General features: G+C 45.8%; 1 protein-coding gene across 1 annotated transcript in view; it reads right to left on the bottom strand.

Annotated features, from left to right (window-relative positions):
• dcc (DCC netrin 1 receptor) overlaps positions 1-14,119 on the bottom strand; it is a 1,518,136-nt gene that overhangs the window by 656,730 nt on the left and 847,287 nt on the right. The window contains exon 7 of the mRNA XM_038792949.1: positions 13,299-13,435. Within this exon, the coding sequence (XP_038648877.1) occupies positions 13,299-13,435 (137 nt within the window). The remainder of the gene's footprint in view (positions 1-13,298; positions 13,436-14,119) is intronic.

Here is a 14,119-nt window from a genome sequence, read left to right as displayed (position 1 = left end):
ATTGGAAATCCAGATGATTGAACCACATTATGGGTTGAAACATCAACTGCACCCGGAGGAAACCCACGCACACACGGGGAGAACATGCAGACTCCACACAGACAGTGACCCAAGCCGGGATTCGAACCTGGGACCCTGGAGCTGTGAAGCATTTGTGCTAACCACTATGCTACTGTGCTGCCCACAGAGTGTTGTTACTGGGGGGGGGGGGGGGGGGGGTGGGGGGGGGAGGTGTAAATGTTCTGTTGATGAGGGAGGGAGGGGGGGGTAAATGTTCTGTTGATGAGGCAGGGGTGGTACATGTTCTGTTGATGAGGGAGGGACTTGGGCTAAGTGTTAGAGAGGAGGTTGGGGCAGAGGCTGCCTAGGGGCGGACTGTTGGAGGCGTGGAGCATGGGCTGGAGGCGGGCCCAAAAAAGAGGATGGCTGATCGGCAAAGGGGGGGGGGGGGGATTAAGCCCCCCAACTAGGCTGATCACCTGGAATGTCGAGGGTTAAATGGGTCGGTCAAGAGGGCATGTGTGTTCGCGCATCTTAGGGGACTGAAGGTGGACGTGGTAATGTTGCAGGAGATGCACCTTAGAGTAACTGCCCAGATTAGATTCAGGAAAAGCTGGGTCAGTCAGGCCTTTCACTCGGGACTAGATTCAAAGACTAGAGGGGTCGCGATCCTGATCAATAAGCGGGTGGTGTTTGAGGCTGGTAGAATAGTCTCGGATGTGGGAGGTCGGTACATTATGGTCAGTGGGAAACTGGAGGGGGTGCAGATGGTATTAGTAAATGTGTATGCGCCAAATTGGGATGATGTGCAGTTTATAAAGAGGATGATGGGGAAGATACCGGACCTGGACTCGCACAGGTTGATCATGGGAGGGGACTTCAACACAGTTATTGACCCTGATTTGGACCGGTCAAGCTCGAAAACGGGCAGGGTGCCAGCAATGGCAAAGGAACTAAAAGTGTTCATGGAGCAGATGGAGGGGGGTGGATCCATGGAGATCTGGGCAGCCGAGCGTGAAGGAGTTCTCCTTCTACTCACACGTGCATAAAGTGTACTCCAGGCTTGATTTCTTTATTTTGAACAGGGCCTCATTGGCAGGGGTGGTGGACCATGGTGGATCAAACTCAGACCATGGTCCACACTGGGTTGACCTGCAGGTCAGTAAAGACAGTAACCAGCGCCCGCAATGGAGGTTAGATGTGGGACTTTTGGCTGACGAAGGGGTGTGCGAGAGGCTGAGGAAATGTATTCAGAACTACCTGCTGGTCAACAACACAGGGGAAATTTCAGCAGCGATGGTCTGGAAAGCACTGAAGGCGGTGGTTAGAGGGGAGCTGGTCTCGATACGGGCCCACAGGGAGAAGGTGGACAGGGCAGTGACGGACCGACTGGTAAAGGAGATACTACAGATCGATAGGAGGTATGCGGAGACCCCAGAGGCAGGGCTTTTAAGGGAATGGCGGAGGCTACAGGCGGAGTTCGGCTTGTTAACCACAGGGAGGGCGGTGGAGCAGCTGAGAAAGGCAAGGGGGGCGATCTATGAGCATGGAGAGAAGGCCAGTAGAATGCTTGCACAGCAGCTTAGAAAGAGGGAGGCAGCCAGGGAAATAGGGAAAGTAAATGACGGAGATGGGAACCTGGTTGGCGATTCAGCAGGGATGAATAAGGCGTTTAGAGATTTCTATATTAGGCTGTACAGGTCAGAACCCACTATGTACCGGAGGGGATGAGGCACTTCTTGGAGGGGCTGAATTTCCCAAAGATGGACAGGGAGCTGGTAGAAGGGCTGGGGGTCCCGATCGGGTTGGAAGAGATAGCGGAGGGTCTGAACATACATAGAACATAGAACATTACAGCGGAGTACAGGCCCTTTGGCCCTTGATGAAGGTCATGCAGTCGGGTAAAGCCCCGAGTGCGGACGGGTACCCAATGGAGTTTTATAAAAAGTTCTCTGGGGTATTTGCAGTTGTACAAAACTCTGGTGCGGCCGCATTTGGAGCATTGCGTGCAGTTCTGGTCACCGCATTATAGGAAGGATGTGGAAGCATTGGAAAGGGTACATAGGAGATTTACAAGGATGTTGCCTGGTATGGAGGGAAGATCTTACGAGGAACGGCTGAGGGACGAGCCTGTTTTCGTTAGAGAGAAGAAGGTTAAGAGGTGACTTAATTGAGGCATACAAGATGATCAGAGGATTAGATAGGGTGGACATTACGAGCCTTTTTCCTCGGATGGTGATGTCCAGCACAAGGACACATAGCTTTAAATTGAGGGGAGATAGATATAGGACAGATGTCAGAGGTAGATTCTTTACTCGGAGAGTAGTAAGGGCGTGGAATGCCCTGCCTGCAACAGTAGAGGATTCGCCAACACTAAGGGCATTCAAATGGTCATTGGATAGGCATATGGACGATAAGAGAATAGTGTAGATGGGCTTTAGAGGGGTTTCACAGGTCGGCGCAACATCGAGGGCCGAAGGGCCTGTACTGCGCTGCAATGTTCTATGTTCTATGTTGGGAATGGTGTTGATGAGGATGTTCAATGAGGCAAGGGAAAGAGGGGTGCTGCCCCCGACGATGTCACAGGCCATGATATCGCTGATTCTGAAGCGGAATAAGAACCCGGAGCTGTGTGGGTCCTCAGGTCGATATCCCTGTTGAATGTGGATGCTAAATTGCAGGCCAAAATTTTGCCCTCCAGGATTGAGGATTGTGTTCTGGATGTTATTTGGGAGGACCAGGCGGGGTTTGTTAAGGGTGGGCAGTTGGTAACCAATGTAAGAAGGTTTTTAAACGTGATCATGATGCCCCTGAAAGGTAGGGAGGTGGAGGTAGTGATTGCAATGGATGCAGAAAAGGCTTTTGATAGGGTCGAATGGGATTATCTGTGGGAGGTACTGGGACGGTTTTGATTTGGGCGGGGCTTTATTGACTGGGTCAGGTTGCTGTGTCAGGCTCCTGTGGCTCTAATAGGACAACATAGGACTATTTTAGACTGCACCGGGGGACGAGACAGGGATGCCCCCTCTCCCCACTGTTGTTCGCGCTAGCAATAGAGCCGTTGGCAATTGCTCAGAGAGCCTCAAGGGGCTGGTCGGGAAGGGGGGTAGGGGGTGTGTGTGGAGCACAGAGTCACGCTCTATGCAGATAACCTGCTTGTGTGTATCGGACCCAATAGAGGGGATGGAACAAATCATGAGGATTCTCGGGGAATTTGGCCGGTTTTCGGGGTATAAGCTAAATATGGGGATAAATGAGATATTTGCCTTCCAGGCGAGGGGACAGGAGAGGCGATTGGGGGAGCTGCCGTTTAGATTAGTAGGGGGAAGCTTTAGGTACCTAGGCATTCAAATGGCACAGGAATAGGACCGGCTGCATAAATTAAATCTGGCCCGACTAGTAGACCAAATGAGGGATGATTTTCGGAGATGGGACGCACTTCCATTGTCACTGCCAGGGAGGGTGCAGACGGTGAAGATGACGGTCCTCCCGAGATTCCTGTTTGTATTTCAGAGTCTCCCCATCTTTATTGGGCAGCACGGTAGAATTGTGGATAGCACAATCGCTTCACAGCTCCAGGGTCCCAGGTTCGATTCCCGGCTTGGGTCACTGTCTGTGTGGAGTCTGCACATCCTCCCCGTGTGTGCGTGGGTTTCCTCCGGGTGCTCCGGTTTCCTCCCACAGTCCAAAGATGTGCAGGTTAGGTGGATTGGCCATGATAAATTGCCCTTAGTATCCAAAATTGCCCTTAGTGTTGGGTGGGGTTACTGGGTTATTGGGATAGGGTGGAGATGTTAACCTTGGGTAGGGTGCTCTTTCCAGGAGCCAGTGCAGACTCGATGGGCCGAATGGCCTCCTTCTGCACTGTAAATTCTATGTATCTATGTATCTATTCCGTGGTCCGTTGTTAAACGGGTCAACAAAGTGATCTCTGGCTTCGTTTGGGCAGGTAAGACCCCGCGAGTAATGAAGGTAATGCTTGAGCGGAGTCTGGAGAGGGTGGGCTGCTGCTGCCAAATTTTAGTAACTATTACTGGGTGGTGAATATAGCCATGATCAAGAAGTGGGTGGTGGAGGAAGGGTCGGCGTGGGAGCGTATGGAGGCTTCATGCAAGGGCACCAGTCTGGGGGCGTTGGTAACTGCGCCTCTGCTGTTCCGGCCGACATGGTACTCCATCAGTGATGGTGGCGGCCCTGAGAGTCTGGAGGCAATGGAGGAGACATGTGGGAGCAGAGGGAGCATCGTTCTGGTCCCCAATCTGTAATAATCACCGGTTTGCCCCGGGAAGTATGGATGGGGGGGGTTCCAGATATGGCGCAGAGCAGGGATTTGAGAGGATGGGGGAGATGTTTATAGAGGGGAGATTTCCGAGTATGAGGGATCTGGAGGAGAGGTTTGGGTTGGCGAGGGGAAACAAATTCAGGTATCTGCAGGTGCGGGACTTCCTCCGTAAACAGGTGTCAACCTTCCCGCTTCTACCGCTAAGGGGGATTCAGGATAGGGTAGTTTCCAGAGGGTGGGTAGGAGAAGGGAGCATCTCTGACATTTACAAGGAACTTATGGGGTCAGAGGAGACGCAGATCGAGGAGCTGAAGCGCAAGAGGGAGGAGGAGTTGGGAGGAGAGATAGAGGATAGTCTATGGGCGGACGCGTTGAGTGGAGACAATACGTTCGCAACATGTGCCAGGCTCAGCCTGATACAATTCAAGGTCGGTCAACGGGCTCACATGACAGTGGCCCGGATGAGCAGATTCTTTGGGGTGGAAGACAGGTGTGCAAAATGTGCGGGAGGACCAGCGAACCATGTCCACATGTTCTGGACATGTCCGAAGCTTAGGGAATTTTGGCAGAAGTTTGCAGATGTCATGTCCATGGTGTTAAAACGAAGGGTGGCACTGAGTCCAGAAGTGGCGATTTTCGGAAGACCCGGGAATCCAGGAGGAGAAAGAGGCAAATGTTCTGGCTTTGCTTCCCTGGTAGCCCGGAGACGGATACTAATAACTTGGAGGGACTCAAAGCCCCCAAAGTCGGCGACCTGGCTATCGGACATGGCGAGCTTTCTCCTTTTGGAGAAAATCAAGTTCGCCTTGAGAGGGTCACTGTTAGGGTTCGCCCGGAGCTGGCAACCGTTCGTCGACTGCTTCACGGACATTTAATCGTCAGCAGAAGGGGGGAGGTTAGTTTAGTTTAGAGTAGGGAGTTAATAAAGGTGGGACCTGTAAGGAAGGGAGATGGCTTTTGCACTATCTTTATAGTTTCATGTGCATCGTTTATTTTGTTGTTGTTACAATACCAAAAATACCTCAATAAAATGTTTATTAAAAAAAAAGGAATCATTTACCGGGACGGAAAAACTCATCCCGGGAACACCCCATCTATATTTCTGAAACCTATTTCCTTTGCTGCTTGCTTTTGCTAATCGCCATCTTTCTTTTGTTTACATTACTTAGTTATTTTATGATTTGAAGAATTACTACGATCTGTAATTGAATGAAAACTCAACTACCGTATTCGCCGAGGGCAATCAATCTGACTAGCTTGCTGCAGGACTAGTTGGAAACTTTCTAAATTTGAAAATACGTTTACCAATGGCACAGCTGACAAATAAAGTACAAGTGGACTTTGCCAAAAAGCACAGGCTTGACCTCCGTTATTTGTGAACTGAGAGGGGATAACGGTGTTTATCTGGCCTAGTAGGGCCAGATTTAATTTATGCAGCCAGTCCCATTCCCGCGCCACTTGAATGTCGAGATAGCTAAAGCTTCCCCCTACTAATCTAAAGGGATAAGGGTTCTGAATAGACACAGAGATCCATCATCTACCTTCTATTTTATGATGCTTACGTCTCTAGCTGTTAACCCCGAAAGTCAACATGATGCCAACCTGTTAAGTGTAACAGACTCCAAGAAGCTTTAATTGCAATTATCAAATTTTCTAGTTAAACTTGAATCGTCCCAGAAATAAACGTTACCTCTAAAATATTAGCAGGAACGATGAACTAGATATTCGTCATACCATCCAAAAGGTACATCAGAGCTTTGCAAGCAATTCACAAAATGAACATACTCCTAATATAGTAAAGAACTTCATATTTGCTTTTTTTTAATCTGCTGCTTGGCCTCATTTTGTGCTTTCTACCACAGATTACTGAATAGCTTTTGGAGCAGGAACTTCAACTTAGTTTACCTTTTCTTTCCCAGAGTCATTCTGGCCAAATACATGATAGAATGTTATGGCGCAGAAATGTGCCATTTAGTCAATCTGAGCAAGTAGTTTTGATCCCATACGTCATGACGTGCCTATGTAATGGGGTTTTTGCTAACTTTTCCCTTAATTTTGAATTGGCAGCAGCCTTGACTCATTGGAAGCACATTATCCCCTGAATCAAAAAGCCAAGTCCACTTGGATTCAAACCTACATTGGTGTACTACTGTTGAAGTGCTGCATTATTGGAGGTGCTATCTTTCAAAAGAGATGTTAAACTTATACCAGCCGCCTTCTCAGTTGAATGTAAATAATTTCATTACAGTATTCAAAGAAGAGGAGGTGGGTTCTCGCAGTTTCCTGGCCAAAATGTATTTGTCAATCAGTGCCAGTAACAAATTAAGGTGCCATTCTTCTTGTTGCTGTATGTGATTACTGTCTTGTACAGAGTCATAATGGTCAAGATAAAGAAGAGGTGACTTTGTCAGTCAGTACTGTATGAATATGTGCAGCTCACATCCTGATATGATATGACCCATCACTGATAACAAAGAACAATGATACATTGAGAAAAAAAGGCTAAATGCAATAACAATCAATTTTCCAGAAAGTATCAGAAGAGAAGAAAAGGATTCAAGAGCCATTAATACATAGCTATTGTTGGATCAGTACAAGCTGCACATCAGCCAACATGAAATATGTGAAGATTGGACAAGCTAGAAATTCATCATAGTGAACCGTGTAGCAGTTGAATAATGATTACGATATAATACACATAGAGTACTGTTATCTACATCATGAATCAAAGAGCATGTATAATCTAATAAATTAATAATAGTTTCCAACCTTCAACAGGCAAAGTGACTTATTTAAAGACTTACTGAAGACTCACGTTTCCTTTCCTCTATATCCGACGTTACTGATCCTGTTCACCCACCATCCCTGTGCTTGCTGACCTACATTGGGCAATTTTAAAATTGTCACCCTTGCTGTCAATTCCCTCCATGGATGCACATGTCTTCTTCACTGTAATCTCAAATACTGAAGCCCTCTGAGATCCCTGGGTTCCAATTCTGACCACTGATTTCCTTGCTCCACTTCAGCTGAACATGACCTATGCTCTGGAATTCCCTCCCTAAACCTCTGTGCTTCTCTCTCCTCCTTACCTCTTTTACCAAGCTTTTGGTCATTGTTCGAATGGCTCTTAGGTGGCTCTCTGACAAATTTTGTTTGATAACTCTCCTGTGAAGTGCCAAGGAGCATATTACTGTCTGAAAGGAGTTGTAAAAATACAAGTTTCTGTAATTAAAGGCCCAGATCTTCCACGGAGTGGCAATTATCATCAGATTGCCACTCTGCTTGAACATTTCCACCCCTGAACATTGCTCTATATTTCTTGCTGAGCCTTCCGAGCCCATCTCTTCAAGAAATGCAGTGCACAATGTCCATCAAACAGCTCTATCGCAGCGCAGTAGAGTCGAGAGTAAGACACCGCATGCCTTCTTTTTACAGCACTAGCTGCTGTATGGTAAGTTTAAATGTCCAGTATGAACATCAGGAAATGACTGAGTGGATGAATGTAAGTGAAAGGGTAAGTGATAGGTTTGATAGGCGGGTGAGGTAAGTTGTTAAGTGGGCACATGGGTAGGGTGGGTGAGATCAGTGAGTACATGATTAGGGTGGGTGAGGTGTAGATGGCAAGGCAGCTTGGGTGGCCGGCAGGTTGAGTCAGCCGGGGTGGTGGGGGGGGGGGGGGGGGGGGGGGGGGGGCTGTCAGTATGGTGATTGGTGGGTCATTTCTGTCTAGTCTTCGGAGTTAGACGAGGTTTTTTTCTGTCCAACATTTCCGAGGTAACTATTCAGGAAGTCCCACTGAACCAGCCAAATACTCCAACTCTAGCTCAGTCGGAGACTTTTGCAAAGGTCCCAGGGAGCAGGGGAACTGCCTGTCGGAAGTTCAAGCTTCCTGGGAATTCTCACGGAGATTAGCAGATCTGGACAAATATATTGTGATAGAATTGCAGATGTCAGATGAACCCAAAATACTCATTTTCAGGGATGAGCCGAGACAGTGATTATCCACTAATGATTCAACTGTTGATGGTCCTGAATTCATCCAACATTTACATTGTATACTTTCCAGTAGAGTTTGCAGAATAGTTACGAACAATATGGACTCTGGCTGTGCTTTCTGTATCTGATCCCTAACCAAATGTAGCATTTCAACTTTGATGGCGCAAGTGAAACACAGATTAGCAATTGAATTGTGATCTTGCCAATGCCGATTAGCTAAATCAAAGACAACTTTATACCACATTGACACACTGATTTGTGATGCCAAGGTTGTGATAATAATTAACAAACTATTTAAAAAAATGTGGTGAAACTCTGGAAAATTCTATGCAGGGCAGACAATTAATTAATTTGGCCACATTGCTATATTGAGCATACAAAGCACATTGCACTGACTACGTCACTGCAATAAAGTTTCTATTCATATACAGATGAATAATGAAACATCTATTCATATATTCTGCAACATACTTCTGCATTGAACATGACACACACATGCTACCAAAGATTAACAATACCTATTAGATTCCTTTCACTTTTAGGGTAAATGCTAACACATGCATTAGCCCTTTCGAAAACGTTTGGTGTAATCGTGGGAGTCACGTTTTATTAAATTGGTTTAAACTAGAGGAAACAAAGATTAGCGATGCAGTGTGAAGACTGGATGAGATTGCAAGATTAAATTTTGATGCCCTCATTATTAAATGGTTTACACAATGAGATATAAAATCACTACATCACAGAAGGAGACTATTCAGTCCATTGCTCCAATGTGCCACCTCTCTGTAGAATAATCCCAACAGTCCTGATCCTTGCTATATCCCCACAGCCCTTTAAGTTTATTTTCTTTCAAAATCATTCATCAGCTCTGCTTCCACCATCCTTGTGGACTGCAAATTCCAGTCAGCACCAGTTGCTGTGCAAAAATGTTCTTCCTCATCCCCCCTGAATCAATTGCCCAGACTCGCAAATGCCCCTTCGTCATTGTAGCATCAGCTAATTGGGAAAAGCTTTTATTTGTCTGTCTTATCTAAACCTGTCATAATCTTGTACATCTCTATCAAATCTTCCCTCAATCTCCTTTGCTCTAAAGGGAACAACCTCAACTTCTCTCACCTAATCTTGTAACAAAAGCTCCCTCATCCCTGGCACCATTCTGGTAAATCTCCTCTTCTTACTCACAAGGACCCTCACATCATTATTAAAGTGTGGTGGCCTGAACTGGATACAATACTCTATTTGTGGCCTAACCCGAGGTTCAGCATAACTTCCCTGCTTTTACACTAAATGTCTCTGTCTATGAAGCACAAGCTTGAACTTGAAGTATTGCCACTAGGTTGAAGCATCAGAGGACTTCTGGTGTCCTTGGAAAAGCAGCCTTGGAAAAGACAGTTCCTTTAGTTAAGAAAGAGGATGTTGCAACAAAAAGGATTTTGTCTGGGCACCAGAGGTTACAATCAGGTGACAGAGCTTGGAGTTTCATAGCAAATTCAAACTATATCTCCCTTAACATTAGTCAAATGAAATAGAGGAAATTGATGCATGGGTACAAGGGCAATGGTACAAAAAGATGAAAATAACAACAAATGAATTCTAAGCGTGTGCACTTTGAACATTATGTAGCATAATAAATAGAAACCTGTACTTGAGAAAACGATGAAAGAGTTGCCCATTTGTACATTGGTGCTCCAGCAGTTAAGTGGTAGAACATGGATTGGTGTTCACTATAAAGAGAGTTTTGCATTGTAGATCTCAGGAATATTATAACAGTCAGTTTCTCACAAAGGGAAAGACAATATCACATAGCTGAAACAAGATGATTCTGGGACACATTTCTAGTCCTTTCAACTGGGTTATGTATGGGCAGATCAGGAAAATCTGTTATTTCACTTAACATTTTCCCCACATCCAAACATAATTCCTTTAAAGACTACTTACTTTTTTCTCACTTTCATCTCATGTCTTATCCATTTTCAAAGTTAACCTAAATCCCCACTGCATTAAACAATGTTATCTCCAAGCAATGTGATGCATCATTTTGACAATTTATGCGACGTGTGTAAGAGCATAGGAAGTAGGAGCCCGAATTGGCCCATCACATTTACATACTTTGTGCAGGCATGATACCTTTACAAGACTGTGCTTCTTTCCAATGAATTCGCTCTGCTAAACAGTGGCTTCCCATTTTAAAAATTAGTACCACCAATATACTTAAAGGCTCTAATATAAGAAAGTGATATAAAACAGTGCGAGATCTCATAAAAGTTCTCTTCTCAAAAGCTTCGATTTCTGAAAAAATGGATAACAAATATACTTCCACAATTTCTTTTTCTGGAAATATTTGGGGAAATGGCCTTCACCCAATGTCAAATGAATGCAGTCACTGAACATATATGTGATTGAGTTAGCTTAACCCCTTCCTCATCCACCATTAGTAAGGGTGTGAAAAATGTGGGAATTTTTTATACATATTGGACGGAATTCTCCCAGCCGACGCCGGAGTGAAACCCGAGTGTTTCACTCCGGTGTCGGACGCCGCTCCTGGGCAGGTTGGCCGTCGCATGCGTGGTTGCCTTCTTCCCTTCCGCTGCCCCGCAAGACATGGCGGCTTGTTCTTGCGGGGCGGTGGAGGGAAAAGAGTGCGTCTTTTAGAGACGCCGGCCCGACGATCGGTGGGCACCGATCGCAGGCCAGACAACTGCTGAGCACGCCCGTGGTGCTCGATCCTCCCTCCGCCCCCCACAGGCCCCACACTCACTCATCGGTCACGCGCTGTTCACGCCGGCAGCGACCAGGTGTGGTTAGCGCTGGCGTGAACCGGTCGGGTTCGGCAGGCCGCTCGGCCCATCCGGGCCAGAGAATCGCCGGTCGCCGTGAGAAACGGCGAACGCCGATTCTCCGAGCAGCCTGTCGCTAAATGCGACATGCCATTTGGGGGGGGGGGAGAATCACGGGGGGTGCCAGGCCGGCGTGGCGTGATTCGCCCGGCCCTCCCGCGATTCTCCCCCCGGCGTGGGGCGCGGAGAATCGCGCCCATTGTATTATATGTCTGATGCAGTAATGTCATTAAAATAACTTAGGTTAAGGTATCCAGATTGTGGGCTAGATTCTCCAGTCCCCCAGCTGCATATTTCTTGGTACCGTGCCATTCACTGGTGGTGGGATGCTCCCTTCCCACTGTTTGTCAATGGGATTTCCCATTGAAGCGCCCCATGCCACCAAGAAACCCATGGGTGGGAATGTGCTGTGGGAACAGAGAACCCCAACGGCTGGAGAATTCTGTCCTATATGTCGACTAAAGCTGTGGTTAATGGGTTAACATCTGGGCAGGCTGTGACATCACTCATGGGAAGGGCTGGGTCTGTTTTATGTTTTGTTTTTCAGCCCTGCCTTGGGTTTGCTTTCATTCCATTTTCAGAGTTCTGCTCCGGGTTCTGAGGAAAAGAGTTGTGTTTCTCAGACTGACTTCTGAAAGCTTCTCTCCAAGGACTTTGCGAATAAATCTGTAAGCCACCAAGGGTTATCTTTATAAATAAGTGCCATTTGACTGGCACGTAGATTTTGCTTTATTGAAACTTTAGAAGTAGATGGAAAAGTAAGATCAAAGACCTTTCTTTATTTTTTTAAAGAAATGTTTAACTGTTAATTGAAAAGCTGTTTGTTCCTTGAATGTTAATGGGATTAATCCGGTGTTAATAATAAAGTTTGTTTTAATACAAAAAATCCCTATTTGTCAGTGGAATCACTCCTGGCGGTGAAGTACCCTTTCCTCACGGTTTACAAATTGAAAAATTGGCGGGATTTCTCGTCCGGTTGCCTAATATAAATTGGAGGTCTGGTCCAGCACCGTAACAAGGGGAACTTTGTTTAGCGTTTCCAACATTGAAATGGCCATGACATCATGTTTAAAGCAATGGGTGTAAGTTTTGGTAGGGTAATTTCAAGGCAAAGTTAGTGGTCTATTGCACTGCTGTAGTATGACACAGGAAATTTTTCATTTTTGCCACCTTGAATTTAAGTTTCAGCAGATTGAAGCTGATTAGGAGATTGTGCACTTGAAATGGAACATTTCCCCCACTAAGTTAGGTGAAAGGAAAATCAGGTGGATTTGTTTTGGGTACACCATAAGACAGAGGAGCAGAAGCAGGCCATTTGGCCCATTGAGTCTGCTCCACCATTCAATGAGATCATGACTGATCTGATATGATAATGCTGAACTCCACTTTACCGCCTTACCCCCATAATCCTTGATTCATTTATGAATTAAAAATCTGTCTATCTCAGCCTTGAACATACTTAATGACCCAGCCTCTACAGCATTCAGTCGTAAAGAATTCCACAGATTCACCACCCTGTGAGAGAAGAAAATCCTCCTCCTCTCTGTCTTAAATGAGCGACCCCTTACTCTGAGATCAGTCCCTCTGAAACTAAACACCCCCATAAGGGGAAACAACCTCTCAGCATCTACCCTGTCAACCCCCCTGTGAATCTTATATGTCTCATTAAAGTCGCTCCTCATTCCTCTAAACTCCAATGTGTACAGGCTCAATCTACTCAACCTCACCTCATCAGAAAATCTCTCAGTACCTGGGATCAACCTGGAAAACCTGCTCTGGACTGCCTCCAATGCCAGTATATATTTCCTTAGATAAGGGGATCAAAACTGTTCACGGTATTCCAGGTGCGGTCTAACTAGTGCAATGTATAGTTTTAGCAGGACTTCCCTATTTTTACACTCCATTCCCGTTGAAATATATGCCAACTTCCACCTGCCTTGCCGAGGTGAAAATCTATTACTGTCTATTCAGTACTTCTTACTGTTCAAGTGGTCATGGCATAATAATTTATAACTGTCACCATTATGTCTCACTAAAATCTGTGCTGCTTAATTGCTACACCATCCAGCTGACCAATTGAACATGAATACAATTATCAGAACATGGTTGAACAAGATGGCTGCCTAAATCATTCAATTTGCTAAGTGGCATTGTCATTGAATAAATTTGCAGATTAAACTTACCCAGCACAGTGAGCTCTGCCGAAGCACCGACTGTCTTATTCTCAGAGTTGGCAACACATGTGTAAAACCCGGCATCTTGTTCAGCTATACTTTTGATGAGCAAGTTACTTCCAGCCAGCAGTGAGTATTTTTTGGACCTGAAGCAAGTAATATTGTCTACTGTTAGGAATTGAAGAACAAGAGACACACATATTGCGTTAAAAAAAAAGACATGTTGTCGAAGCTTTTTGTCTTCCACTCATCAGGACAATTTGCAAGAACACTAATAGTAAATTAACTCAAGTGTCAAATAATTATGTGCATAAGTGTAATGGGCTGAATATTTGTGAAACTCATTGGACTCGAGATCGAGAGGGCACAGTTTCAAAATAATTGGAAAGTGAAATAAAAGTGATGAGGAAAAATTATTTCACCCAGAGGGTGTTTGGATCTTGGATGAATTTCCTGAGTGAGTGATGGAGGTAGGTTCAATAGAGGTTTTCAAAAGGGAATTCAGATTCTACCTGAAAAGAAAGAATGTGCAAGGTTATGGGGATTAGGCAGTGGAGTGGGACTAGGTGGGACCCTTTCAGGGAGCAGATGCAGACCCGATGGGCCGAATGGCCTCCTTCTGCACTGTAAAGATTCTGTGGCTACTGATTGTTGAAGTGCAGCTTTTGATTTTCCACACGTCACACCCTGACCCGCCATTCTGTTGGCTTCATGAGGAAGAGACTTGTTTCTGCACACGTGCGGTTTGCCTTCGGCTCAACAACAACGGCAGTAGAAACCTGGCAGCAAAAACTATTTTGTTTGACTGTTCTTAAGATATCAAAGGGAAT

The sequence above is a fragment of the Scyliorhinus canicula genome, chromosome 3 (genome assembly GCF_902713615.1).
Source record: "Scyliorhinus canicula chromosome 3, sScyCan1.1, whole genome shotgun sequence".
Taxonomy (NCBI): domain Eukaryota; kingdom Metazoa; phylum Chordata; class Chondrichthyes; order Carcharhiniformes; family Scyliorhinidae; genus Scyliorhinus; species Scyliorhinus canicula.
This window is presented reverse-complemented; position numbering and strand designations above follow the sequence as displayed.